This window comes from Barbus barbus (genome assembly GCF_936440315.1).
Source record: "Barbus barbus genome assembly, chromosome: 2".
Taxonomy (NCBI): domain Eukaryota; kingdom Metazoa; phylum Chordata; class Actinopteri; order Cypriniformes; family Cyprinidae; genus Barbus; species Barbus barbus.
Genome location: NC_136730.1, coordinates 34,438,371 through 34,465,913, shown reverse-complemented (window position 1 = coordinate 34,465,913; position 27,543 = coordinate 34,438,371). Strand labels below are relative to the sequence as shown.

The 27,543-nt window shown below is 37.6% G+C and overlaps 1 protein-coding gene across 1 annotated transcript in view; it reads left to right on the top strand.

Moving 5' to 3' along the window:
* Positions 1-27,543, top strand: part of LOC306881489 (B-cell scaffold protein with ankyrin repeats-like) — a gene marked incomplete at both ends in the record, with an annotated part of 111,428 nt that overhangs the window by 59,320 nt on the left and 24,565 nt on the right. The window contains 3 exons of the mRNA XM_079435628.1: positions 7,621-7,805; positions 22,776-22,830; positions 24,672-24,878. Of these exons, the coding sequence (XP_079291754.1) occupies positions 7,621-7,805; positions 22,776-22,830; positions 24,672-24,878 (447 nt within the window). The remainder of the gene's footprint in view (positions 1-7,620; positions 7,806-22,775; positions 22,831-24,671; positions 24,879-27,543) is intronic.

Here is a 27,543-nt window from a genome sequence, read left to right as displayed (position 1 = left end):
CAAAAACTAGCAATGGTTTTGCTATGAATAAAACCAAAAATCATGGTTCTTGTAGCCATGGTAACCACAAATTAACCATGGTTTTGGTACTTCAAATAATAGTTTACAAACAAGTATTAAGTATTATTATTTGTTTGGTTATAAAGACCTAAGCCAACAACAGCCTTTAAAATGATTTAAAATGCATTATATAAAAACAATGAGGCAATAATGATTGCTTAATAATTAAATGGGTTCATTGAAAAACACTGTTAAAATACATAATGTAATACAAAATGAACAATTTAAATATTTGGCCTGGTAATACACTTACAGAATGATCAAGTCCTTTAATATTGACCAAACATTTAGGCTAATTCAAATATCCACTTAATTTTTTATTTTTGGCCACCTTTTTGCGATAGAAATGCTATAGCCTCTATCTTCAAAACATGTGGACATCACAGCCCTTACAAAAATTAACCACGGTTTTATCGTAGTAAAACTGCTCAATTTTCTTTTGTGTGATTTCTGAATGCTTGAGACTATAAAATCAATCAGACAACTGTATTAATAAAATAATAGTTGTAGGTAACTGTCTAGAGCTAAAATTGTAATTTTATATTTGTTTGTTTATATTTTATTAAAGTTCTATTTTGACCCCTATAGTGGGTGTTTTTTTTTTTTTTTTTTTTACATCCATAATATTTGGGGGAGGGGGCACTACAATACAATTCTGCTTAGGGCTCCTATTTGGCCAGCAGTGGCCCTGATTGAATCTGTCCTCTGCACTTCAATAACGGTCTGGTTCAGCTCAGCTATCAAATCTGACCTCAGAAGACTACGTCGGATAGTCCGGACAGCAGAAGGAATCATTGGTACAACCCTCCCTACTCTCCAAGAACTGTACATATCCAGAGTGAGCAAAAGGGCTAGCAAAATCACTCTGGACCCCTCACATCCAGCACACTCCCTCTTTGAACTGTTGCCATCTGGTCGACGCTACAGAGCACTAAGCACCAGAACAGCCAGGCACAGGAACAGTTTCTTCCCTCAGGCAATCCATCTCATGAACACTTGACAATAAACGTGGAACACACAACACTATTATACATTCATTTATTTAACACATATTTATTTACATTTCAAATTTGCACCTACCATACCTGTACATACTAAATTGTCTATTTTGTATATTGTGTTTTTGCTATTTTGCAAATTTTCTATTTTGTATATTTTTATAGTATTATCTGTCTTGTCTTGTCACTGTCATTCTGTCGCACTGTGGAGCTTCTGTCACTAAAACAATTCATTCAGAACGATATGTCAGGAGTGCTTTTCCTTTATCTCCTCCTCCTTTCCACAGGCCTTTAACAGTACCCACTGCACGCTCTGCTTCTCCATTTGCCTGTGGAAACAATAGGCTGCTTTTCATATAATTTAATCCGTACTCAGCTGCAAAGGCCTGAAAGAGAACTGAACTGTACTGAGGTCCATTGTCCGACACCACTGTTTCTGGAATGCCATGTCAACAGAACACCTCTTTCAGAGCGGATATGATTGTACTCGAGGTAGATACTTTAAGTCTTGCCACCTCAATGTACCGAGAAAAATAGTCAATGACAAGCAGATAGTTCTCTTTCTCCCAGAAGAACAGATCAGTACCAACACGTTGCCATGGTATTTCTGGAATGGGCGTTGTCAAGAATGGCTCACTCCACGCATTTCTGTGTTGAGCACAGATGCTACATCGTTCCACCAGCTGGCTGATATGTACTGACATACCAGGCCGTCTGAGCAACTCTGGCCCTGCATTTTACAATCCCTTGGTGGCCCTTATGAAGAATCTTCAGCATCTCTTGCCTCATAGAAGTGGGTATGACAATCCTTTGTCCTCTCAAAAAGGAGGTCTCCAACTATGGAAAAATGCCCTCGTTCTTGCAAATATGGCTACATGTCTTTCTGCAGGTGACTTTTTTCTGGCCACCCAGACTGGCAGGACTGGCGGATTTTCCCACAAACTGATTCAGCTTTTTGTTCTTCAACTATTTGTTTCAGCCTGGTTTCTGTGGCTAGCAAGCCTTGCACAACTGAATCAATGAACACCTTCAGATCAGCCTCCTGCTCCATCTCCCATTCTGAGAGCGTGTGCTTAATAGGCGCTCTTGACAGCACATCCGCTGTGATCAGCTGCTTTCCAGGCACATGGATTATGTTGTAATCAAAGCGTCGTGTAGTCGTGTAACCAGATGCAAAGCCTCTATTGCTGGAAGTCCCAACAGTGCTTTGGACAATCCTTTCACTGCGTAAATGTCCTGTTTAGTTATTTATTTATTTATTTATTTCCGGGCCCATACGGAACTTTGTTGGGTGGGTGGAGCTTGCCATGAATGTTTGCCGAAAAAACGCTTTCTGGGATTGCAGTAACCGCTGCACCAGTGTCCATCTTAAACTCAGTGTTTTGACCATTCAATCTGAACAGTTCAATCCACTCACTAGTCTCTATCGAACTCACTTCTCTTTCATTTTCTTCTCTCTCCTGTGTGATGTCATTAACTGTTCCAGCTGACAAAACACTGCTTTGCAAAATGTCCCTTTTTGTGGCATTTACGGCATTCCGCTTCACGTGCAGGGCACTCTCTCCATTTGTGTCTCTTTATGTTTCCACATTTTCCACACTCAGTTGATTTACTGTCTTCATCCACTTTACTGGGTCCCTTTTGTTTTCGCCATTTCTCTTTCTTTTGTGACTGTTTTAGTTTTGAACTTGGAGCATGAACATCCCCTGTTATTTGCACTTCATGTGAACTTCCATGCAGGATGGGCTGCTGTCTCTTCACACACTCACTTTGCCTCACTTTAATCATGGCTTTTTTTCCCAGTGTGAGCTCAGAATCAAGTTGCAAACTTTCAGACAATCTTGTATCTTGTATGCCAACGACAATTCTGTCTCTTATCAGTTCATCTCTTAAGGCTCCAAACTCACAATGTTCTACCAGTGCATGTATAGCATTGATGAACACTTCTATACTCTCTCCTGCTTCTTGATTACGTCTGATAACGTTCAAAAATCATGTTACGTTTGCTTACACAATGCTGTGTGAATGCCGTATTCACTGTCTCATATGAATTTGTCTCCTCTTCATTCAGGGGAAGAACATTCAGTATATCCTCAGCTTCGTCACCGATGGTATACATAAATGTATTAACTTGATATTCTTGTGACTGCTTGTCTAAGCTGGACGCAATTCTATAACGCTCAAAACGTTGCATCCATTTGGGCCATTCACTCATATCACTGAAATCAAACTTGCCTAGAGGCATCAGCGACGGTTCATCCATTGTCACCTCCTTTTATTTTCCTGCTATTTCTCATCAGCTCAGCTGTCCTCTTTTCTCCATCTCGCTCACTCGCGACTTCTCTGATCTCTTCTTATCAGTCCGCTTAACAGTGACGTGCTCACTTTCGCTCTCCTGGGTCGATTTCATGTCAACGCCTTGTCGTTATCTCCTCAGAAGAATTGGAAGAGTGATAAAAAACTAATCCAATCAGGAGACAACAGAGATCTTTTGTATCAAGGACTAAAAAGTTCTTTCACACAACATATGGTTGAGAGATACCTCGTGATCGCTATGCATGGAACTATAGTATAGGCACAGGAAAAGGCTAATTTACTGAGGCCCTCCGGTCTGCAAAAGCTCACCAGTGCTCCGCAGTGTGACTTCCTTGACCTCCTCCCCCTCTTCTTTACATTCCAATAAACGCCGCTCTTTTCTTTGCAGACAAAGAAACACAGAAGCTTACATGGACAATTTTCAAAAGACAATCATTTAAAAATCATTATACGTATTAAAAATATATCCACAAATAATGTGTTATGTGCCTTTTCATATGCTTGATGTGTTTTATGTAATTGGTGAAGTTTAATTGACGTTGTATAACATTTTTTAGTAGATAAGGTTATTAATGCGTTTGCAAGATACCGATATCTGATGTTGAAGGAAAGCTTGTTTTATTTGCAGAACCTTGGTGTGAATGAAAAGTTGGTATTATAAACAGTGTTCGTTGTATGACACTTTATAGAAGTTATTAACAAAACCTGCAAATATATTTCCCCACATGGAAGACTAAGCATCATGAAAAAGGAACGGTACAGGCGTGGCCCTGCCTTGTAACAAGTTGATTGGAAGACTGCGTTGTGGGATGGACCAAATCGGCTCGCTTAAAACCAAATAATCAAAGGAACTCATTGCTTGAACTGCTGGATCCGCCCAAACAGCTCAAACCGCTGAAATGCTTACGCCCAACACATGACTAGTATTCTTGTCATCCAGAACTCTCAACCACTCCGTTGAAGCTTCATGACCCTGCCAGAAATCTTCAAAGCCTTTAGAGCCGTGCAACTCAGACTCTCAACTTCAAGCGCGTCAACATCCGTAGCTAAGGCAACCAAGGGAAACATCCATTCACCAGCCAGTGAATCCCAAAGTTGTCATCCACAGAAGATCACCGACCAATCAAAGGCACTGTGTTTCCCTGTGACAAGCCGACGATGAAAACCCCATTTTAACCAAACGCAAGTAAAACAAACAAAGTTTCCTCTGTCGCTGAACTGGTGCTGAATTGATCTTAAGCATTAAAGATAAGTCAAATCTAGGCTTTTGTGATTTTCTCAGGTTGCGATTTAGGACCTAGTAGCGAATACTAGAATTTTGGGAACTCCACAAAACCGTTATTCTCATTTCCTAAACTGTATATGTGTGTGTGTGTGTGTGTGTTTAGTTAATGTATTATTAGAGTAGCTCATTAAAATTTGTGTTTCATTTTAAAGAGCAGTGTTCTGTGTTTATAAGTGTTATTAGTTATGTGTTATAAGTTATTGTCTTGAGCTGTCGGTCTTTGTTACCTTGCTAATATTTAACCAAATACTAGTTTTGTATTATTATTATGTTGGCCACAGAGTAATACAAACGGAATTGGTAAGGTATGTCAAGTTCTACTAAACGCTGGACGAATAGTTGATAAAGTGTAAGCTATAAATTTTGAATAAATTTTAATCAAGTTGATCCCGAATCTTTAGATTCAATTCCCTCTGAAAAGGAGCTAATTTCTTACAACAGAATAACCAACCTATAAAGATGGATCTTCCAGCAGTCTAGATCCTCCTCTTTGAAAAGGGGGAACAATTCATCAAGGACTACACATGGCAGTTCCTATGCACGCCATAGACCCAAAGCCAGTATTTACACCTGCCACAGACACCGAGCTAGTGCCCACACACACCACGGGCCCTAAATCAGAGGTTAATGCTGCCCTGGAGTTACAGCCTGCCAACAAATCCATCCAGGAGCTAAATCCTGCAGCCAGGTCCTCCCTAGAGCTGACACTAATCACCCACGGCCACCATGGCATCCGGGGACTCATGACCCATCGGCGACCCATCGATGGTCTGCAGTGTGCCTGTTTTCTCAGTTCCTGTATTTAGTTCCTGTTTTCCATGTTTCCATTTATAGCATGTTCTCTTTGATTGCCATAGTTATGTTCCACACCTGTCTCTAGTTGAATAAAAGCAATACATAAACAAGGGAATGAAACTATGAAAAAGGAGTCAGTTAACCACCTGAACAGAACCATCAGCACATTTGTACCAAATGGGTCTACAGTTTATACTATACCTCTGTTTAGTTAAATGTACAGTACAATGAATGGAGAATGAAGAACTTCAGGGATGTTAATCTAAATCAGTTGTTGTTGGGAGAGTCCTTTGTCCTGGGTGAAAATTTCACAACATGGGTGTTGTAGTTGCTGTCCTGCAGCATGGACATGCTATCTCTCCAAAATGAAGTCCTGCAGTGTCAAGATTTAACCGGATGTCTCCATTTCTCCCTTTTACACTTGGAGTCTAGAGAAACTGGCTTTTAATTTCTGCAGAAGTCATAACTCACGAGTTTGGTTTGACCAATGCAAAAGTTATAATTTCAAACTGGAAAAGGTTTCTTTGTTTGCAAACTGTCTCATTTGCATGATCATAATGGGGTGGCAGGTCTTTTGGATTATTCATAATAAGTATAATGAATAATTAATTGTGTGTCTGATTGGTCCAGCCGCAAACAGTATGCTTAATGAAGACTGGTAAAGTGAATTTCTTTAAATTGTTTGTTTCTATTTTTGTTAGCAGACCTCTGTAAATTTCTATATTATAAAATAGCCAGCATTGCATCCATCCTTTTATATTTATTTTCTTCATAATGTCAGTTTTAAATTGACCTTTGATTCTGATTTTGTATTATCTTTCATCTGAAACAACTCCTCTGAATCCCCTTAAACTTTCTTTTAAATCTTTTAATCTGGTCTTCATTCCAGTCTGCTATACGCATGCAGATTAGATAATTTGATTGTCTTAAATCTTGTGCAACCATATTATGTATTGTTATTTAAGCATATGTGTTTGTATTTTTCTCATTATTCTTAAAGTAATGAGGGATATTGACGAGTCCCCATACTTCCTTTGCCTAATGTATCCCAGTTCCTATGCCTGTGTTTGCCCTAAAAGATGAGAAAAATGAAAAACATCTATCATTCTTGTTACGAGATCAATGAGACAAAGAGACGTGCAGATCCATTTGCAAGGCTTTTATTAAAAGGCGTGGTCATGAAACAAGCATGGGTTGATAAATAGCAAACAGTAATAGAAGAGGCAAGATGAAGAGTAAACCTAGAACAAGTGTGGGTTTTCAATCAGCAGATGATATCCAGAGGGCTTGAGAAGAGGGGTAATCCGTAAACTCAAACAATAGTCCAGACAGGGGCAAACAGAATCCAAACGGCAAGGCAAAGGGTTAATCCAAGGTACACAGGCGAGAAACAGGTAACAGGCGAACACAAGACTAGAATAGTAACTATGACTGGAAAACTAGACTGGCTCCGTAAAGTAGCTATCGCTAAAAGAGTGATATGTCCTAAACAATACTTTGCTGTGTAATTAGTGCATTCAGCTGTGTGTGTGTCATCAGTGCAATTGATGATGGGAACTTTAGTCCAGGGTGAAGTGCAACAGTAGGTGTAGTGCAAGAGTCCATGTGGTGAGGGGGTGACCTCTGGTGGTAAGTGAACAGAAGTTCATAAACCGGATTCGTGACAATTCTAAGTTGGCTTACCATTAATATGGAAATGCTTAAACCGTTAATTTACTAAGCAAGCTTTCAAATCTCTAAAGACCTCGGATATATGAAGTTGCAGTTCTACCTAGCAAATGATGCAGTTTAATATTCTTGTTTTATTTAGTTTCTACAAATTTTCTAGCACTATAATCCCATTTGTTTTAGATGCTCACTCAAAACATGAACGTTGCACGGTGTTTAACCTACTCACTGGGTCGAAGTACAGATGGAGATATTAAGATCATGAAGTATGCTAAACTTTCCCATTGTATTTAATTAATGCTCAATTTAAAGTCAACTCATTTAAATTGACCTCTTTTAATAAGATCTACACTGTAAAACATGAAAATGTACTGATTGAAAATCACTTTCTCTGGTGCAGTACTTACTTTCTACTTGCACATAATTTACATTTTTAAGTAGAAATTTTTAAAATATTTTTATTTCAATATGTTATTTGTCTTGTTGTCTGTTATTCAGAGGACATTCCTACTCTCCTGCATTTTGTGGCCCAGCATGGATTGCGAGATCTGGCCAGTGCTTTGCTGCAGTGTCCTGGATCCCTGCAGGCCCTTAAGATCCACAATAGCCATGGACACACACCACTGGATCTTGCACACATACATGGACACAACCAGCTCTACATCCTCCTACAAGAGTCATTGGTGAGTGAAAGTTCTGAAGCATAATTATTTTGATACTTCGAACAACCCTCTTTTAATATGTATCCTAATGTGTATCTAGGAATCCATTAGCCGAACCCAGAGGCCATTTTTATGATGGGCTGTCTTAATACATAATCCCATTAAAATATACTCAAAAACAGCGTCTTGGTAGTAAAAAACAACAACACGGTGCTGTAGCATACAGTTTTACAAACAGAATGAGATCATCCACGGAAAAAAAGTCTCAGAAAAGCGGAATATAGATTATTTGAATTTGGCGTTCCCTCCAGCCAGCAGTGACGCTTCTGTGACGCAACTGTCATCTGAGGGGGGCGTAACTTAGCGATCTGCTTTATCCATAAAAAAATGGAAAAAACATTTTTTTCTTCAACATTTTTTATATATGTGTGTGTGTGTATTGTGTGGGGAATGTGGCCGTATCTGCATGATTATAATCTGTGTGGACGCACATCAGCGTGTTTATTACCGACTCTATGACGGCTATCATTGTGATTCATTGATCAGCTATTATTGATTATATGGCCCATCTGTATGATTATCATCTGAATGGAAGCACATCAGCGTGTGATTACTGACTCTATGACCATGTCTGCCAATATCACTTCATGTCTGGCAATCAGAATACTTCAGTATACATACTATATACAAAGCATTTTTTCCCTATTTTTGTTTCCTTTTTTATTACTCAAATAATTATTTTTGTATTTTTTAGTGCTCAAATAAATCTGTCTATTATTTTATAATTGAAAAACTATGCAGGAACATGTATAATGACTAAAATAGCTTGTATAATTCTGCAATCCATTTGGTGGTTATTTTTCCTCAAACAGGGGGGTGGGGGGACTATAAATAGTTTCAGAAAAAATATTGCAGGAATCTCATTTTTCATGGTATCTTCTTCAAATTTGAAATATGAACTCATGAGATATGTGGCTTTCAATCCATTACTTTTCTGGATTGCTCCAGGACTTATTTCATGTATTTGTATATGAAATAAAAAAAACATTCAGTGTGGAAACATGTTTTCAAGGCACGTAAGTGTCTATAACTTTTTATCTTTTTGAGCATTCAAACAATTGTATTCAGATCAACTCTGGATGATGGATAGTAAAGCCAAGAGTGTCTTCTTTCCAAAGATACCTAATTTGTTTGTGTAGCCTCACTTTGTCACAAACTGTTATCATTTTAATTTAGGTAGGTTATTTTCACATGTGAGGCCCCAAATGGGGGCGAAGGTTAACAGGTTAAGACACTAATATGCTGCATAGGTATCAACATGTAATATTCACTCTCAATTAGAACATCCGAAGACGAATTGATAGAGACTAAACATGACACAGCTAGAGTGATATTAACTCGTGATCTATCATAAGCATGCATAAAATGGTGTACAATACACAAAAACATATACAAGAACAGTAATCATATACACAATGACCTGAAGATTTGTGTTCATTCAAAGAAAGGTTTTTCTATGAATTAATTAGAGAAGATTCCATTTTATGATGTAATGTGTCTTTCCTAAGAGGAAGTGCTGCTCTACCCGCATTCCATTGAGCAATAAAACAAATGTTATCAGATGGGTTGCCATGAAACCAGGGGCCTGGAGTCATTGACAGACATATCAGCACCAGTATGTGTATTAGGTGGGGGGTCTGTGCTCCAGAACAAATCATTTAAATGTAACGGTATTCAGAACAGAACAAGAATTAGTGCTGTCAAAGTTAACACATTAATAACACATTAACACAAATTAATTTCAACGGCATTAGTTTTATTAACGCATAGTCTAGCCCATAGTTGGAGAAATGGAGATGCACAGTGTTGCCAATTTAGCGACTTTGCACACCCCTTTAGCGACCTTTTTCCCCCTCTTCAAAAAAGCGCCTAGCGACAAATCTTTTCCTAGCGACTCGCCAGTACTGCCATGCGAGTGCGAGGTCTTGATGTCCCAGCGCGCGCACACACACTTCTCTCTCTCTGTCTTTGTGCGTCTGCATTGTTCAGCAAGCGACAGAGAGGAGCAGCGCTTTCAGTTAAACACAGATATTATGCTGCTTCTCTAATTTTACATGCAAGTATAGCTGAAATCACACCACATCTATATATGACGAGTTAACATGACAATCATGCGATTAATCGTGATTAAAATTTTTAATGATTGACAGCCCTAATATATACATATACATATATATATACATATACTCCTGATACGGCTTCCCGGAAGTGAACGCTGGCGCAACCTGCTGCCGCTGCTTGCCGTTAGCTCACCTGTTCTGTCCTGGCTTCTGCCTCATCCGCCGTTTTTTCTGGCCGCCGATGCTGCCCAAAGTACAATGCGGGCTGGTAGGAAATACTTTCTGCTCGTCGGTGTCTGGCTCTTTCTATTGCCTGTTCACCTGTTAGTGATGGGCTTGTTCCAGTATTCGGCCATTGATCTTCTCCGGCTGCGCTGTCACTTGCCTGGACCTGCGCCTGCGGCTCTCCACCTTCATCCGGACATCGCCTTCCAGCCTCGCCCGAGATATATCCATCGAGTAGTATTTGGGTAGTATTTTCCGTAAATTTAACATTCAGTTTCACTGTTATGCTGATGACACCCAGCTCTACCTTTCGACCAAACCCTCATCTACTCTCCCACCCACATCCCTTACTGACTGCATCTCAGAAATAAAAATTTGGTTTACACAGAATTTTCTCAAATTAAATAGCAATAAAACCGAGGTTCTCCTCATTGGCACTACATCTACTTTATCTAAATCCAACGGCTTTTCTCTCACTATTGATAGTTCCTCCGTTTCACCCTCCCCTCAGGTTAAGAGTCTGGGTGTCATCCTTGACACCACATTATCTTTTCAATCTCACATCAATAATATTACCCGGTCTGCCTATTTCCACTTAAGAAATATTAATCGTCTCCGCCCCTCCCTTACCCCCCACACAGCCTGCATCCTTGTCCACAGCCTCGTCACTTCACGTCTTGACTACTGCAACTCTCTCCTGTTCGGTCTCCCTCATAAATCCCTTCATAAACTTCAATTGGTTCAGAATTCAGCTGCTCGCATAATAACACAAACACCTTCCATTCATCACATCACCCCTGTTCTTCAACAGCTTCACTGGCTTCCGGTTCAGTTTCGTATCCATTTCAAAGTTCTTTTATTAACATTCAAAGCCATTCACAACCTGTCCCCCCCATATCTGTCTGATCTCCTCCAGGTTACAACCACCTCCCGCTTACTAAGGTCATCCTCCTCCATACACCTCTCTGTCCCCCGTGCCCGTCTCACCACTATGGGGAGCAGAGCTTTCAGTCAATCTGCTCCCCGACTATGGAACGCACTACCACCACAACTCAGAAACATTGATTCGTTCTCTCACTTTAAACTTCAACTTAAAACGCATCTGTTTAAAACTGCTTATCATATCTAATGTACTGTAACATGCTCTGCCTCTTTTAATTGTTCTTAATATTGTTTTATTTTCTATATTTCTTATTCTGCGCTGTTTTAAATGTATTATGTATCTTTGTACGGTGTCCTTGAGTGCCGAGAAAGGCGCCTTCAAATAAAATTTATTATTATTATTATTATATACATATACATATACATATACATAAACATACATGCATGCATACATACATACATACACACACATATATATATATATATATATATATATATATATACACACACATATATATTATGTGATATTAATAAAATTAAAATATATTGTTCTCTGCAAATGAGTGAGCAGAATGATTTTCACATCATTTTGATATAAATATTCTAGCCTACAAGATTGATTACTCAAAAGTCTTATTCAGAGCTATTCAGTATGGGTTTTATGTCCTTATTTCAGCTACATTGTTTTCCCCAAAACTTAGTAACCATGCATAATCTTTTTTTTTTTTTTTCTAAAAACTTGTTTACATATTACTGTAGCACGGTTTGTGCTGAATACAAAAAAAAAAAACAAAACAAAAAAACATGTTGACCAATAGTATAAGTAGCTGAAATAAGCACAAATGTCAGGGCATATCAAAACATCTCAAGGGCCCCAAAATCACCTCAGACCCCAGAGGGTTACAAGGGTCAGAGGGGGGTTTCGGGAAAATGCTAATTCTTAGTTTCCCTTCACTAAAGTATTTTATTTTATTATTTACTTTATTACTATTATTATTATTTTACTCTATTATTTTTTTTTCTCCCTCCATCACTATGCCAATATGCAGAATTCTTGTTTTTGTTCAACCCTCTATTTATGACTAAGATGAAAGCAAGAAGGAATATATTTGCATGGAGTGTGATTGAAAATAAGGCTTCAGTTCAGGAGAAAAACAGGCTTTTTCTGTCTTTAGCAAGATGCAGTACGAGTGAAGCAGCAATGAAGTTGTTCCCAGGGAACAATCGACAGGGAACAAAGATACTTCAAACAACCCTCTTTTAATATGTATCCTAATGTGTATCTAGGAATCCATTAGCCGAACCCAGAGGCCATTTTTATGATGGGCTGTCTTAATACATAATCCCATTAAAATATACTAGACAACAATATGTTTACACAACACATATAGGCAAATCCACTATGACTGCCATGTTATTGAGATGATCAGTGTCTAAAGCACAGTGATGTTTGTAAGTCCCTTCTCATTCAATAATAGGTATACAATTAAAAAACCAAAAGACATTGACTGTTGTGATTCGCTAAACCACCTAGTGCGTGTACCACGTCAACCGTGTGCTTAATGTGTCTCGTTGCTACGTGAAAAATATCTGTCTGTCTATACAAATAAAGTGTATACATAAAGTGCATAATTGGAACACAGTTCATTGATGGAGCTGAGATGAGCTGATGATCTGAATGAGAGAGAGAGATACAGAGCAGAGTGTGTGCAGAGCAGGGAGACGCGAGGAACAGGATTAACAACCGCTGCTTTCGAACATTGATTTTGAATCTTGTGAATCCATTAGAATCGTTAGAAGACAGAATCATGATTCATATATGAATAGATTTTTTCATGCACCCCTAGTTTTGATGGCATGGCATAAACTCTTCCTCTTCTCTGAAGCAGCGCAATATTGCCTCACCCTCTTTGTTACATGTTCCCAGGGGTGGGGTTTATGTAAATTTCTGGGTTTGTGATGTCACCAACCTGGATAGTAGCTCGTTGTAGTCCCTAGGAGCTTTTTAAAAGACAATATCTCAGTTTGCATTGAACTTTTAGCATCATAACTTTGCAGATATTGTTTATGCTCAAACAGCAACATTACACACTAACTAAAATTTAAAAAGTGAAATCACAACCAAACACCCCTTTAACTAATCGATCAAACTTGTTTACAAAAAGGTCTGAAAGTGCTCTCAATCCAGTTTGATTCATTTGGACAGTTCACTCACACACTGGATCATTTGCAGCGGTTTCTCACATGGGATATTTCATAAGATCAGAAACAAAAAGAATGCTGGATGAGGTGGATATTTACCTACAATCCCTTGTTGGAAACAAAACTTGTATTCTGTTGTTTGGCAATGACAAAGCAGCTCTTTATTGCACCAGTGCCCCAGTACTGATGAAGACTAGCAATGCCCCTGTCGAACACCAAATGGAGAGGAGGGAAACTGCTTAATGATCATGGTTTATTGATCAGAGTGCTGTATAGATTTTTTAAGGTCCTTAATAAATTGAGTTTGACAACATTGTACTGTTTGTGCCCTGAAAGAAAACGTAATCCTGACCGATATCAGTATCCTAACTAGTGTAGGCTTTCAATTCCAGTCATGTGCTATTAATTAGAAGTTAGGAGGTTACTGAGTGCAATGATGAAATTCCACTTTAAATTAGAAAAGTAAATCTTGAAAAGGTTGTCCTTGCCTCCACTTTCTCAGAGATAGATCAGTATCCCATGACCTTTGAACATCCTCAGTGCATCTCATCTCTGCTAATGATCCTTTGTCAAACAGCAATTAAATTTCATAATGTTTTTAGTTACACTTCAGCAGTGTCATTGAATACACTATTATCAGCTGGATACTGGCGTGGCACTGAGATTTGTTTGATATTTGAATAATATCCTCACAGTGTCTTTCACAGTAATTTTTAACAGTGGGTGCTTTCAGTTGGTGTAAAATAGTCAAATCAGCCTCACGCACTTCCCTGAAAGCACATTTGGCTTTCTTTAAAGTATCATTATTGACAGTTTCCAAATCAATGGTATATTCACGAAACAGACAAATAATATAGCCTTGTCACAATTCAGCAATGGGCTTTTGATGCTTTGTGATTTAGAATGTGACCTTTTCTACATGCTAATGCATATTACTGTTTATTTATTGTGATATCTTTTCCATTACCAGTCAAGCAAGTTGCATTCATGACACTGAGAAACAGAAAAACTTTTTATTTATATAGTTCTGTCCAATGAAAACATAAATAATACTGAATAACATTTGGTTTGATGTGAAACCATAATAAGGTCTTTAAATTACCTTTAAATTACCCCTGACGAGCTGCCACTGATGTTAATTTACAAAATGGATATACATTGCAATCCGATAGATAAGACCTCAGCACCCACCTGAGCAAATATCATAATTTAGTCATTTGATAACTGCTGTTACTTTCTCCACCTCATCAGTCCCAGCGGCAGCGTAACAGCTCATTAATTCATGTTTGTGCATTTATACAGTGTTGGGGAAGCTACTCTGAAACTGTAGTTTGACAAGCTACAAGCTACTCGTAAGTTAAAGTAGTTAAACTACAGTCAAGCTACCCTTTTGGAAAAGTAGTTAGCTACACTACAAGTTACTATCAAAAAGTAGCTAGCTACATTGAAACTACTTTTGATTTTTTTGAACAACGTATATTATAAATAACTGAATAAGTGTCTGAGGAATGTTTTAAGTAAAATATTTAGTGTTTAAAACAATGCAATACAATTATGATTTCAAAGAGTATTGTTTTATTACACACAACACTCAAATATCTCAGACTGTTACAAAAAGTGTAACCTTTACTTGTCGTTTCTTTGAGAGACATGAACTTGGACAAATAAGGCCATGGGTAATTAACGTTAGTTGTTTCTCCATCCTCCAAATCTGCCGCCACGTCTTGCTCCATCATGGATAATATGGGTGTGTCAACCCACTTCTGTACGTCAGTGAACTGTTAGCCGCAAGATGCGTGATTAAACAACAGGTGGCGGTAATGGCAAAAAATGAGTTTGTAATCAAACAAGAAGAATATCCTTGCATCGCGCTGATTCGCGCAGGCTCGACAAAACGCAATGTAGCTTTTGCTCGCGCTACACCGCTACTTGCTGCAAAAAGTAGTTAGCTACTGGAAAAGCTACACTGTTTAAAAAGCAACTGAGCTACTGCCAAGCTACTGAAAAATGTAGTTAAGTTAGTAGCGTCGCTACTTGTAGTTAACTACTCCCCAACACTGCATTTATGAGACGGACAAAGTTAGCCGATGCATGCCATTTTACTCTCTCGTGCAGATAAGAGTTGTCAGAGTTACAGTGCACAAAAACCCCTGGGTGGACTGACCTGAATTAACTGAAATGAAAGCAGAATATAAATGTTCTTTCTCTGTTTTCTAAACTACACAGCACAGCAAGAGCACACGTCACACGAATACATTTCTCTGAAATAAACTACCCATAATGTATTTCACTCGGGACTACAACAGCCGTAGATAGTGATCTTCAGTGATAACTCTTTACGAGATGGTCCTCACTGCAGAACACAAGATCCAGGGGGTGTGGTTGGATCTAGATCCAACTCCTCCCACCTTACATATACCTAAACCTACCTGTCTCCACCCACTGATCCCTAAGCCCACCCATCCCCACCCCTAAACCTACCAACTCCACCCCCTGGATGTGGATCCAACCCCGCCCCCTGGATCTTTGTTCTGCAGTGAGGGGCAACACTGTCAACCACACACCCATCACAATTCAACCACACACCCATCACAATAAAAATATCAACCTTAGAATAACAAATGTGAACACTGAGATAATGCTGATGTATATGGCGAACCCCCATTGAAATGCATACACAAGAATGCTTATTTCATTTAACCTGTTCAATGTCCGTTATTATCAGCGTGTCCTCAGAGCGATTACATGCTCTAGACTGCATTTGCTCCAGCTGTAAATAGCATATCGTTAAAAAATAGGCAGCGGCTATTTGCACTAAGTGTAAATAGCGATAGACACTATTTACACCAAGTGCAAATAGCATTTTTTTTAGTGACATGCTATTTACACTAAGTGCAAATAGCGATGGATTCTATTTACACTAAGTGCAAATAGCGATGGATTCTATTTACACTAAGTGCAAATAGCAATAGATGCTATTTACACTCAGTGTAAATAGCAGTATTTTTTAACAATATGCTATTTACACTAAGTGCAAATAGCTATAGATTCTATTTACACTATGTTAAAATAGCAAGATTTTCTGCTATTTATACTACTTATTGCAAATAGTGGCAATTATCTGCACCTCAGTATTGTAGTACATTATAAAACAGTACGCAATAATAACGTACTGAGTGTAAATTATAATTTTAATTCAAATTTATTAAATGGATGCCACCTTATTGGGAAAATAAAGCCCTCCCTACACTGAGTGTAAATAGCATCTATTGCTATTTGCACTTAGTGTAAATAGAATACATCGCTATTTGCACTTAGTGTAAATAGCATCTGTCACTAAAAAAATATGCTATTTGCACTTGGTGTAAATTCTTGAATTTAGCCAACATTTACATTTCTTTATGCATTTGGAACTGATGTATCCCTTCTTTAAAACTGAATTTAAATATCTTATTATAGTTTCACATCAAACCAAAGATTATTCAGTATTTTGATTATTCAAAGATTTTTCAAAGGGGTTTGATATAAGCTCCCTTTGTGCAGAACTACTTTCTTCCACCACAGATTCCAATCTAAAGTTGACAGCTGCACCCAAGCCTCCATTACTAATTCCAAAATGTCACTTTAGAACTAGTAATGAAGGAATGTTGAGTTGCTTCATTAAAAGCTTATTGTATTACTGTAGTAAAAGGAGTGTATTATGTATATTAGAGTATTATAAATGAGATTAGGCTTGTTTGAGATGCCTGAAATGTAGGCGAGAGTAGGTGGCTGCAGTGAGGGGAGGCGTGAAATAAGCGCAGTCAAGATGAACAGGTCTGACCTCTCGAAGTGCAACAGATACCTACAAGATCAAAGGCGGATATCATGTTATTCTCAAAAATGCTGCTTATAAACATGATATAATTTCAGTTCTGTTGCTTTATATGAAAATAAATATGATGAACAAGACACTCAAAGTGCTTGCTATTTAATTCCATACGAAAGGCGTATTTATCATAAAGTTTTACTTTAATACAAACATATTTTAGATTTTTATAGAAATATGACAACAATTACATATCTCACACAGAGATCGCACTGTTATAGTGTTTGGAAATACTCATGAATAATTTAAATACATAATCGCATGAAATCAGATCAAAATAAATAAATAATTTTTAGAAGAGAAAGGAACATCACAGTTAACTGAACAAATGATCATTAAGCTGTGCCGTCAGTCATTCATTTTCCATCATGCTTTTGATCTTCGCAGTCGGTGGAGAGCAACATGCGCTCGACTGCACAATCCGACACAGCTGCCTCGCCATCGCAAGAGTTTTTTGGCATACATCAGAATGACATAACTCGTACACTTTTCTAACCGGCATGCATCTTGCGGTGATCACTGGTGATTGGTTCTGCGCAGATTTTGCTAATCTCAAACAAACCTATTACCTGCATCTGATCCAGCATTCATTCTTCAGATCAATCTCATATTGTCACCAACACATTTGTTTGAATGTCTGATAGGCTCGTACTATCCTGTTAAGGGTGATTCTTGATAACAGTCTACAAGCGTTTTGAAAGAAAAAATAATAATTCCTTGTTCAAAACTGCACTTTAGTATTTTTCAATTAAGTCTTTACTGCTGACTCGTAAAACAGTCTCTTGTCGCATCTAATGGCAGAACAATGTAACTAAAATCACCATCACAGACACACACACACATGCACACAAAGTTTCCTAATACTAAATGCTACTATTATTTATAAAAAATATTATTTATTGAATAATAATATTTAATAAACAACAACAACAACAGCCATCACAAATGTTGTTAGGCAATTCAGTCAAAAGTAAAAAGGCAGTGCTCTGATATACAGCACTGAAGTTACGTAAACATGGTGAGATTTTGCTAAAACTATTTACTCTGGAAGAAATAATAGATTAATGAGACCAAAGACGGCCCATTAGATTTAACCAAAATGAAATATATCTCATGTTTAACCACTATAAAGACACCAGAGCTAGCGATAAATTCCAGAAGATCTGGCCGAGGTGAGGTGCTCTCGGCGGGTTTATGAGCGCTGACCGGCTGCTGATATCGTGACGCAAATTTTCAAATAGACATTATCTTTATTAACAAACCGCATATTTGAAGTCCAAACAAGTACATTCTTGCCTAAAAAGCTCTTAAAACTACATTCCGTGACATAAAAACAGTATTATTCTGAAATTATTGTGGATTTGGGCATCTGCCATGACACTCACTGAGAAATACGGCAAGCAGAGTGATATATGATACAAACGGTAAAGTGGCTGGAGGAGCTCTGTTATCACTCTATAACCTGAATTCCGGAAATGTTTTTTTAAATTTGAATAAAATGAAAACTAAAAGACTTTCAAATCACATGAGCCACTATTTGATTCACAATAGAACATAGATAACATAACAAATGTTTAAAATGAGAAATTTTAAAAATGCATGCACAAAATGGTCATTTCAAATGTGATGCCCGCTACAGGTCTCAAAATAGTTAGGACGGGGGCATGTTTACCATGGTGTAGCATCTCCTCATCTTTTCAAAACTGTTTGATGATGTCTGGGCATCGAAGTTATGAGTTTCTGGGGTTTTGGTTTTGGAATTTGGTCCCATTCGTGCCTGATATAGGTTTCCAGCTGCTGAAGAGTTTGTGGTCATCTTTGACGTTTTTTTAGTTTGATGATGCATTTAATGATAAAAGTTCACTATAGGCCGGGACACAACAAGCCGACTTCAAAGAACTAGAGGCGACGAAAGCCGACGGTGTTGTCGCCTCGAGTCAGCAGCGTCGGACCAAAAAGCTGCACGCGAACACACCGCACAGACTACAGCCGACGGCAAACTAACACATACATTCTGCGCATGCCTGAAATGAATTAACTTTCTGTATCAGCAGTTATCAATAGTATATATTCATCATTCAAAAGTAGAAACCGAAACAAAGATATACGAGATAAACGCAGTTATACGAAACGTAAACAAATCAGCGCTTGCTTACCATTCTGAATATCAGTAATGTTGATAACTTTAATCATTTTAAGCGGCTCATGTTATGAAAACATTCCCATATTAGAATGATTGGGAAAGATCACGTAACATTTAAACAGCCTTCTGTCTGTTCCGCCTTTGTTTACGTGCTTGTTTTCATCACTTTCACTGTAATTCTCGGGCACTGACTCGTTAAACTGAACATCCAGTCAGAGTTCTCCCTCTCGCTGATAGTCCCGACACAGATTCAACATGGTGAATCGGGCAAACTGCCGCCGGCGAGTGGAACACACCAAACAAACTAGCCCGACTGTCACTTGCATTCGCCCCGACGTTGGCCAACGGCCAGGGCCTAAAACTAACTTTTTGCCATGCATGCTAATGGCCGGTGACGTGATAAAATTTACCGGCCAAAATATTTTTTAACCGGCCATGAAACTCTTTTTGCAAAAATAGGCAGTCATTACTACTACTATGACTAAACATATTTACAATGTTTTTAGTTTGTCCTTTACTTTACTTACAAGAAACAAACAAACAGATTTATTGATTTATCTTTTTGTCCCTAAAAAACATTTAGATTTTGGTTTGGTAAATGGAGCAGGCTATCGTGTTACGCCTGTTTCACACATACTCAGTTTGCAGTGCGAATGTGGTGCGTATTTTTTCCACACCCATGTTAACGGATTAGAGCAGGGCTATTCAATTAGCTTCATTTGAGGGTCATATCGAACTGAAAATTTAAAGGAAGCCAAGAGGGTGGGGGCTGTCCCGATCTCTTTCTGGGGAGCAGTAGGCGCAATGATATTACGGGTGCAGCAGGCACAATTATATTACGCAGCACCTGAAAGTAGTCCCCAGCTAGGTAACTAGTTATTGTCAGTCGCCAGCAAATTGTGTTTACCGACAGAGGTTTCTGGAAGTATTCCTGGGCCCATTTAGTAATTGTCATGGTACAGAAACTCAAGATCCAATTACGAGTGAAAAGATAGTCTTTATTAGACAACTCCAAAACACAGCCACATTGGAAGTGTAGAATAATCCGGCAGTGAAGAATCTCCAGCACAGGCAGGGAAAAACTCGAACCAGTTCTCACCCTCCAGGGAATCGAGAAACAGCAAGCAGGCAAAACTGACTCGGGGAGCTGGAAGATCAGACAGAGAGCATGACAGGACATGAACAACAATGATCTGACAACAAACACCCAGAACGCTAGCCAGATAAAGGCAGTGCAGACGAGCTACACCTGTGACCACGCTGATTACCTCGTCAGGTGCGCAGTAATTAGACAATGCTGACAAGCCAACGAGCGGACACAAACACAAACTCACACACACAGAGAAATGAGCACATGGATCCATGAACCGTGACAGTAATGACAATGACAAAATCATGCCGATGAGTGATGCAGTGTTGTCTGAGGGCCCGAAGACCACCATCCAACAAAGGTCTTCGGCCTTGTCCCTTACGCACAGAGATTTCGCCAGTTTCTCTGAATCTTTTGATGATCTTATGCACTGTAGATGATAAGATTTGCAAAGCCTTTGCAAATTGACGTTGAGGAACATTGTTTTTAAAGTATTCCACAATCGTTTTACTCTTTCACAGATTGGAGAGCCTCTGCCCATCTTTACTTCTGAGAGACTCTGCCTCTCTAAGACATCCCTTTTATAGCTAATCATGTATCAGACCTGACGTCAATTAACTTAATTAGTTGCTAGATGTTCTCCCAGCTGAATCTTTTCAAAATTTCTTGCTTTCTTGCTCAGCCCTTTGTTGCCCCCGTGCCAACTTTTTTTGAGACCTGTAGCAGGCATCAAATTTGAAATGAGCTCATTTAGTGGATAAAGTGTAAAATTTCTCCGTTTAAACACTTGTTATGTTCTCTATGTTCTATTGTGAATAAAATATTGGCTCATGCGATTTGAAAGTCTTTGGGCCCTATCACACAAGGCGTGGTGCAAGTGTTTTTGCTAGATTCAGCGAGACGCATTTCACATTTTCCTGTACTGCTCTGCATTGTTTAAATAGCAAATGCATATGGGTCCATTTTTGCACCCATGGGCGTGCTGGTCTAAAAAAGAGGTGTGTTCAGGCGCATTGTTGGTGCGTTGCTATTTTGAGGAACTGAAAATAAACTGCAATGGCGCAACTGCGTCAATGGCGCAATATTTTTTTTTGTTATTTAAAGAACGCGTTAGTAGAAACGGGTCCACAACGCACGCAAACATGCCAAATATAAAAAAATTAAGGATTACAGTGTAAAAGAATATAATTGTGTAGGCTACATAAATATAAAAATGGCATTCATGTCATAATGGATATTCATTACGTGTATCTGAATTAGCCTACCTATTTGCTCGCGCATGAGCAGATCCGTTTGCTCTCCGGAGAGACGTTCAATCTGTGCGGTTTAAAATTCCACTGTTTAAATAGCGAATCCACCTTTGCACGAGCGCAACTCGCTCTTAAAGGGAAATCACATTCATTTTCAATTGTTGTCTTAACATTCTCCTCCTATCTTGTTGTTATTATTATTATTATTATTATTATTATAACTTGTATGTCAGTCAGTCCACTGATGTGTCAGATTCTTTCTCTGACAGCACAAAACTATTTGAATTATTCATCACAACAAGAGAGCACATTTGGACAAAATGATGTTACGCTCATGTCCTACACAAAAGCAGCTGTCTCTCACAGCCCCTCTATGTGTGATGCGTAATTAGCTTGTCTTGTCTATCTGTTAATTCTCCCTTTCTGCTCTAATGAATATATTCATAACACTGAATGCATAATTTGCATAATCAATATTGATGGGGAAGAAGTATAAGTTATTATTACAAGTGAATGTAGCAGGTTGCTAAGGAACAAAAAACAGAGAGAGACAGAATGAAGTATGCATTACACTAAAGTGAACACTTTGTAGTGTGCCTACTTTCATCATTTTGTATTTATTATTTGAATGGAGTAAAACTGGTTTAGAAAAAGCCCATTGTTAGCTGTATAATAACAGCCCCCACACAACTGGATGTCAGTGGTTTCTACAACAACCATCGCTTTGCTGTTGACCAACTTTGTGGCATTTACAAATCAATTCTGCAAGCTTAGCAAAAACTTGAACACTGAACGCAACTTGCAATAGTCACATGCAACTCCTGCTACACCAGTGGTTAGGAGCAGTCATAACAAATGTACATAGCTGAATTGTTGGCTTTGAATCAAGGTCTAAATAATATAAAACAACTTTACAATCTGTCATTAGTAAACTAGACATATTATCTTGTCTTTTCTCAGACTGCGTCATATTAAAGGTAATTTCAACTTATATCTAAATCGCCACAGAAGACCAACTGTACATCAGCAGTTTTACCAAACATTTGAATCTTTTCTGTACTTTGATGTATAAATGTAACAAGGTTTGTGTTTTCCTTTTCGGTCACATATATGCTCTTTAAAAGTGTTGTCTTTATTCATTATCATTATCATTGATTTGATAATAATCATTAATCATTAATTTGTTATTAATAATGTTCTTATAGATACTTGATGACAACGATGGCAACATTGACACCAGTGTATATGAGTTGATGGGCAGAGCAGGTATGTTTGTGTCAACCCTGGTAATAGTTTATATACAATTTTCATTTTTGTTCTACTTTTTGTTAACACTCACTGCTTATTGTACTATATAAGAAAATCAGTTTTATCTAAATTAACACTACTGTGTATTGTGTAAACTATGACATATAAAAGGATTTGTTATTCTAATATCACAACATTATTATTGCTGGCTTCATCTCTGAATACCATTGATATAAATGGCTGATATTACTTAATAGACTGTTTAATTCTAGCGTTCAATGCTGAGAAAGAGTCTAGCCTAGAAGCCTTAGAAGGACTGAACTCAGCCTCACTTGGATTCAGCCTTCTGATTGAGAAGCACTATTTATTTTATTCTGAAATGAATCGGTGGATAACACTTTATTTTAAGGTAGCCTTGTTGCATATTACATGTACTTGCTATTATAATAACAATTAATTATGCATAATTACATGCAAGTGACCCTAAGCCAAACCCTAATCCTAACCCTAACCATATAGACCCTTTTTCTGTTAGTAAACATTGTGACGTTTTTCTGTGGGCGGAGCTTAGCTGGAGGCAGAAAGATTCCACTGACCGCTTCACTAATGCTAGCTATGACGTCTGTTTAGCTTATTTTTTAACAATAACTGGATAAATTCAGATTTTACCTGCATATGTAAGGTATAGATGCACTGTCCAGGACCGAGATTGTTATTTGAAAAGGTTAACTTTAACAGACGAAACCAGATTGGCCAACCCGCACACGCTTTTACTCAAAGGATGGATGATCTGACAGGATTCCCTTCAGTGACTCCTATCTAACGTGTATAGTTAAGACAAACTCACAGTGTCTATCTAGTCATGAAGATGTATATATATATATATATTTCAATTTCAGCAGGCAACAATTTTTACAGCGACATTATTATTCAAAGCCACAATTAATCACAATAATGTATATACAATTATATAATCGTCAGTTTGTTGTTTTACACACATGCACACAGACATTATTTCATACACGACATAGTGAGATGCATAATAAATCTTTAGATGCGCCCATAACATGTTCGTTTGGACGTTTCTGCCCAGTCTGCTTGTTTTTTCTCGTCTCACCACAGCTGTCATCGTTTTTTTGTCTGGCAGTGGCATCAGGTATGCCTTAAAATTTCAAATTGGAGCCTCTACAACATCGATTCGGGCACCCAACATCACAACAAGATGATATTTTAAGCTCCTTATGTAGCAGAATCTGTGCTGGTTTGAATGGGCCGCCTCCAGTTTTCGCTTTTCGCTTTTCGCTTTTCTATAGCTCTAATTGACTTCCTCTTTTCTTTTAGCATCCAAATTGCTTTCTTTTCTCTCAAAGTCAGCTCCCTCATCTTCATCCTGGTTTGTGTGTGTCATCATCGAATGCAAGATTCAGAATACAGAAGTAATGGATATAACTGATACGACACATTCCCTGCTTTTAATATCTGAAGAATTATGCAACAGGACACAGCTGATCACTTAGAAAGACCTGTGAGGCAACTGTTCCAATACTTATGCTCACATCAGATAGGGGGATGAAACTCTAAAAGTGCTGAACTTCTTAGCTGGTAAAACATGTATGTGTTGAATCACCCAATAATAAAATGTGACATTCTGTAGTTTTGTCTCATATCCAACTTTTAATCATATTTGTAAATGTCTTGACTCCACAGCCAACACAGGAATTTGTCTTTACTGTTCCAATACTTTTTATATATATATATACATATATATATATATTAAACTGTATTTTAATTCAGTCCCTCATTATTTACATCTAAATGCTGGCGTTTTGGGAATCGACATCCATTTGCTCTTTACACAGATAATCTTCAGTTGGTTGATCCTAATGAGGAACACCAAAACAATGAAGATGAAAATGTCTATACTCCCCTGGGTAGAGATGGGGAAGAGTATGACACCATCCTCACATCCAGCAGCTCTGTCGTAATAGTGAACCGCCCCCCTGCACCGACTCCTCGGCCTGACTCCCTTCCTACACCAGAGGACAAGACTCCCTTCATCGCACAAGGTTTGAATTTTTAATTCCCGGAATTTTGACTTGTGGACAGTTTGAGTTTTAATTTGGCCATCTGAGGATCTTTAATCGACTGTTGACACTGACAGCAAATGCACTTATTTAATTCCTTTGAAAGCTCTTTAACAAACACCATTGCCTTATATGATATTAAAACATATTGAAAAATAATTCCAAGAACTGATGTGGGTCTAAACTATTCCTTCAATAAAACCACAGAGCTTCCATTTCACTCATTACAATGGTTGATGTTGCTGTGTTGCCCCAATTCAGTCAGTTCTCAGTGTTTATAAATACTTAATAACATTTCAGACTGCTATTTGCCTTCTAATCCTTTAATAGACTTGGGAGAAAAAAAGACCCAAATATGGACCATTCATTAGAGCCAGCAATCCTAAATGTTCAATTTCAGTTTCATTAATAATTCAATATGTGAAAGGTGCCAAGAGACTTGTATTGTTAGGGCTTCATAAATCATTTATACAATCATCCTGGAGCTGTATGCATAAAGCATCAAAGAAACGGTTCTCTTGTTAGATCACAATAACTTTTGCTTCTTATGACAGACAAATCTCATGATCTTATGAAAAACAGTAACAGACCCTTGGTAGAGGTTTCTTACAAATCTTACAAAGCCCTTATTACTTATTTTTGTGAAGAAAAAAAAAAAACACCTGTGAGAACCGCTTTTCTCCTCCAGAGCATAAGGATAAAGTGCAAGCATCAAAAAGAAAAAAGAGAAAATGTGAAAAGAATATTCACACTTGCAATATTAATCTCACCACCTGGTTTGATTGCTATTTATTTTTTTAACATCAATTCCTTCATCACCTTTGACCGGCACTTATAGAGGCACTATTGCTTAGCAACTAAAAGTTGGCACATCAACCAGGTGTCCACAGCCATGTCTCAAGCTAATTGCCACTGTTTGTTTGGTGCAATATAACATTTTTGATAGATAATATATTGCCACGTGCCAGACTACAAGACCAAACCATTTTCCTTTTTGATAAGGTGACATCTAAAATGGGAGGGCACAAGCTGCTGGACAAATAAGGACCATTTAACTTGCGAATATTATTCCTAGTAGCATAGTATATAACTATATATCTATTTAATTTTGTCATGTTAATGTTATAGATTATCAGTAATAGCATCATATTTCATATAGCATCATATCTCATATATAAGTCATGAGGACTGCCTTTTTATTAACAAATAAAAATCCTACCTAAGGTTTCATCTTGGACTAAGAGATAAAGAGAATTAAAAGTCAGTTTTGACAAGCCTCTTCGTCATAAAGGAATGATGCACAAAAAGGAAGTCAAAGTTGTATTCTATTTTTGCAATACTGTTATTATCTGTTTCTCTGAAATTTCTTCTCTCTGATGTAGAAACTACTTCAGTACTTTTAAAGACATCACACTGGGTATTCATATTTATATCATGGAGGGAGTCTTCATTGTTTTTACTGATTTAAACTGAAATTTAGTGACAGGTTACAACGGGGCTAAAGGCGCCCTGGGGTAAAAGGTGCCTTTGATATTATTTTTATCTAAACCATTAGATGGCACAAAAACGTGGTATAGCACTTTCCAGAACATCCGCTTTTCAAGATGCACATGTATATTTGTCTGATTCTTGACGCGTTCGCAGGCAACAGTGCAAAGTTGATTCTATTGTAGATTTAAGTTGCAAATTAGAATCGCTAAAATTAATGCATATATTTTGAGACAAAGTACTTCTTAACAATTTTCAGTTTTGTTTAAGATAATTAAAGCAACTGTTTTTAAATAATGAAAGAATAATTCAGTAATTAAGTAATTAACATGATAATTAATAGATGGCTGACTTTTCCATTTGTTGAAATGACATGTTAGATTCAGATGGTAAATATCATATATTATGTTGGGTGTCTATATTAGAGATAATCACCATGCTAAAATGAAACCATCATATTTAAAAACATGATATTAATCATATCATATAATAAAATATAATTTGTTGTTACTACTATAAATCTATATTCAATTATTATGGGATCTCCTTCAATGCTTTCAGAATCTTTACTTATTAAAATGATTTGGTTTCTGTATTTTAAAATATATTTTTTATATTAACATAGTTTAATGACAGTATATTTATTGAACAAAAATTCATTATTTTCTTTTCAAAATAAGCAGAAAATAGTACAGACTTTGCTAAAGTGATTGTTTTGAACAAGTATTAACTTAGACATTCTTAAAAACAACAACAACAAAAAAACATTATTTTAGCTGAAGTATTTGTATCAATACCATGTGCCTTTTACTCCATGCTGGTGAGCCTTTTACCCCGTGTGTGGGGTGAAAGGCCCCACTTGCCACTATAGAAGATTTTCATTAATCTTGAATTAATATAATACATAGAATTATGCCTATTTGTATTCTACTAATATCTACTATTATCTAGTCTGACTGTGTGAAGCAACTGTGTGTTAAGGGTTGCAGTGAGTCTAGAATAGAGTGAACAATTTGGGGCTTGAGGGACACTCATATATGGAAAGAATCTATTCAGGACCTAGAAGTGCATACAAGACAGCTATTGATCATCCTTCAAGAACTGTAAAAGATACCTGTCCAAAAATACAACGGTACATATATGGAATGTTGTGAAAACA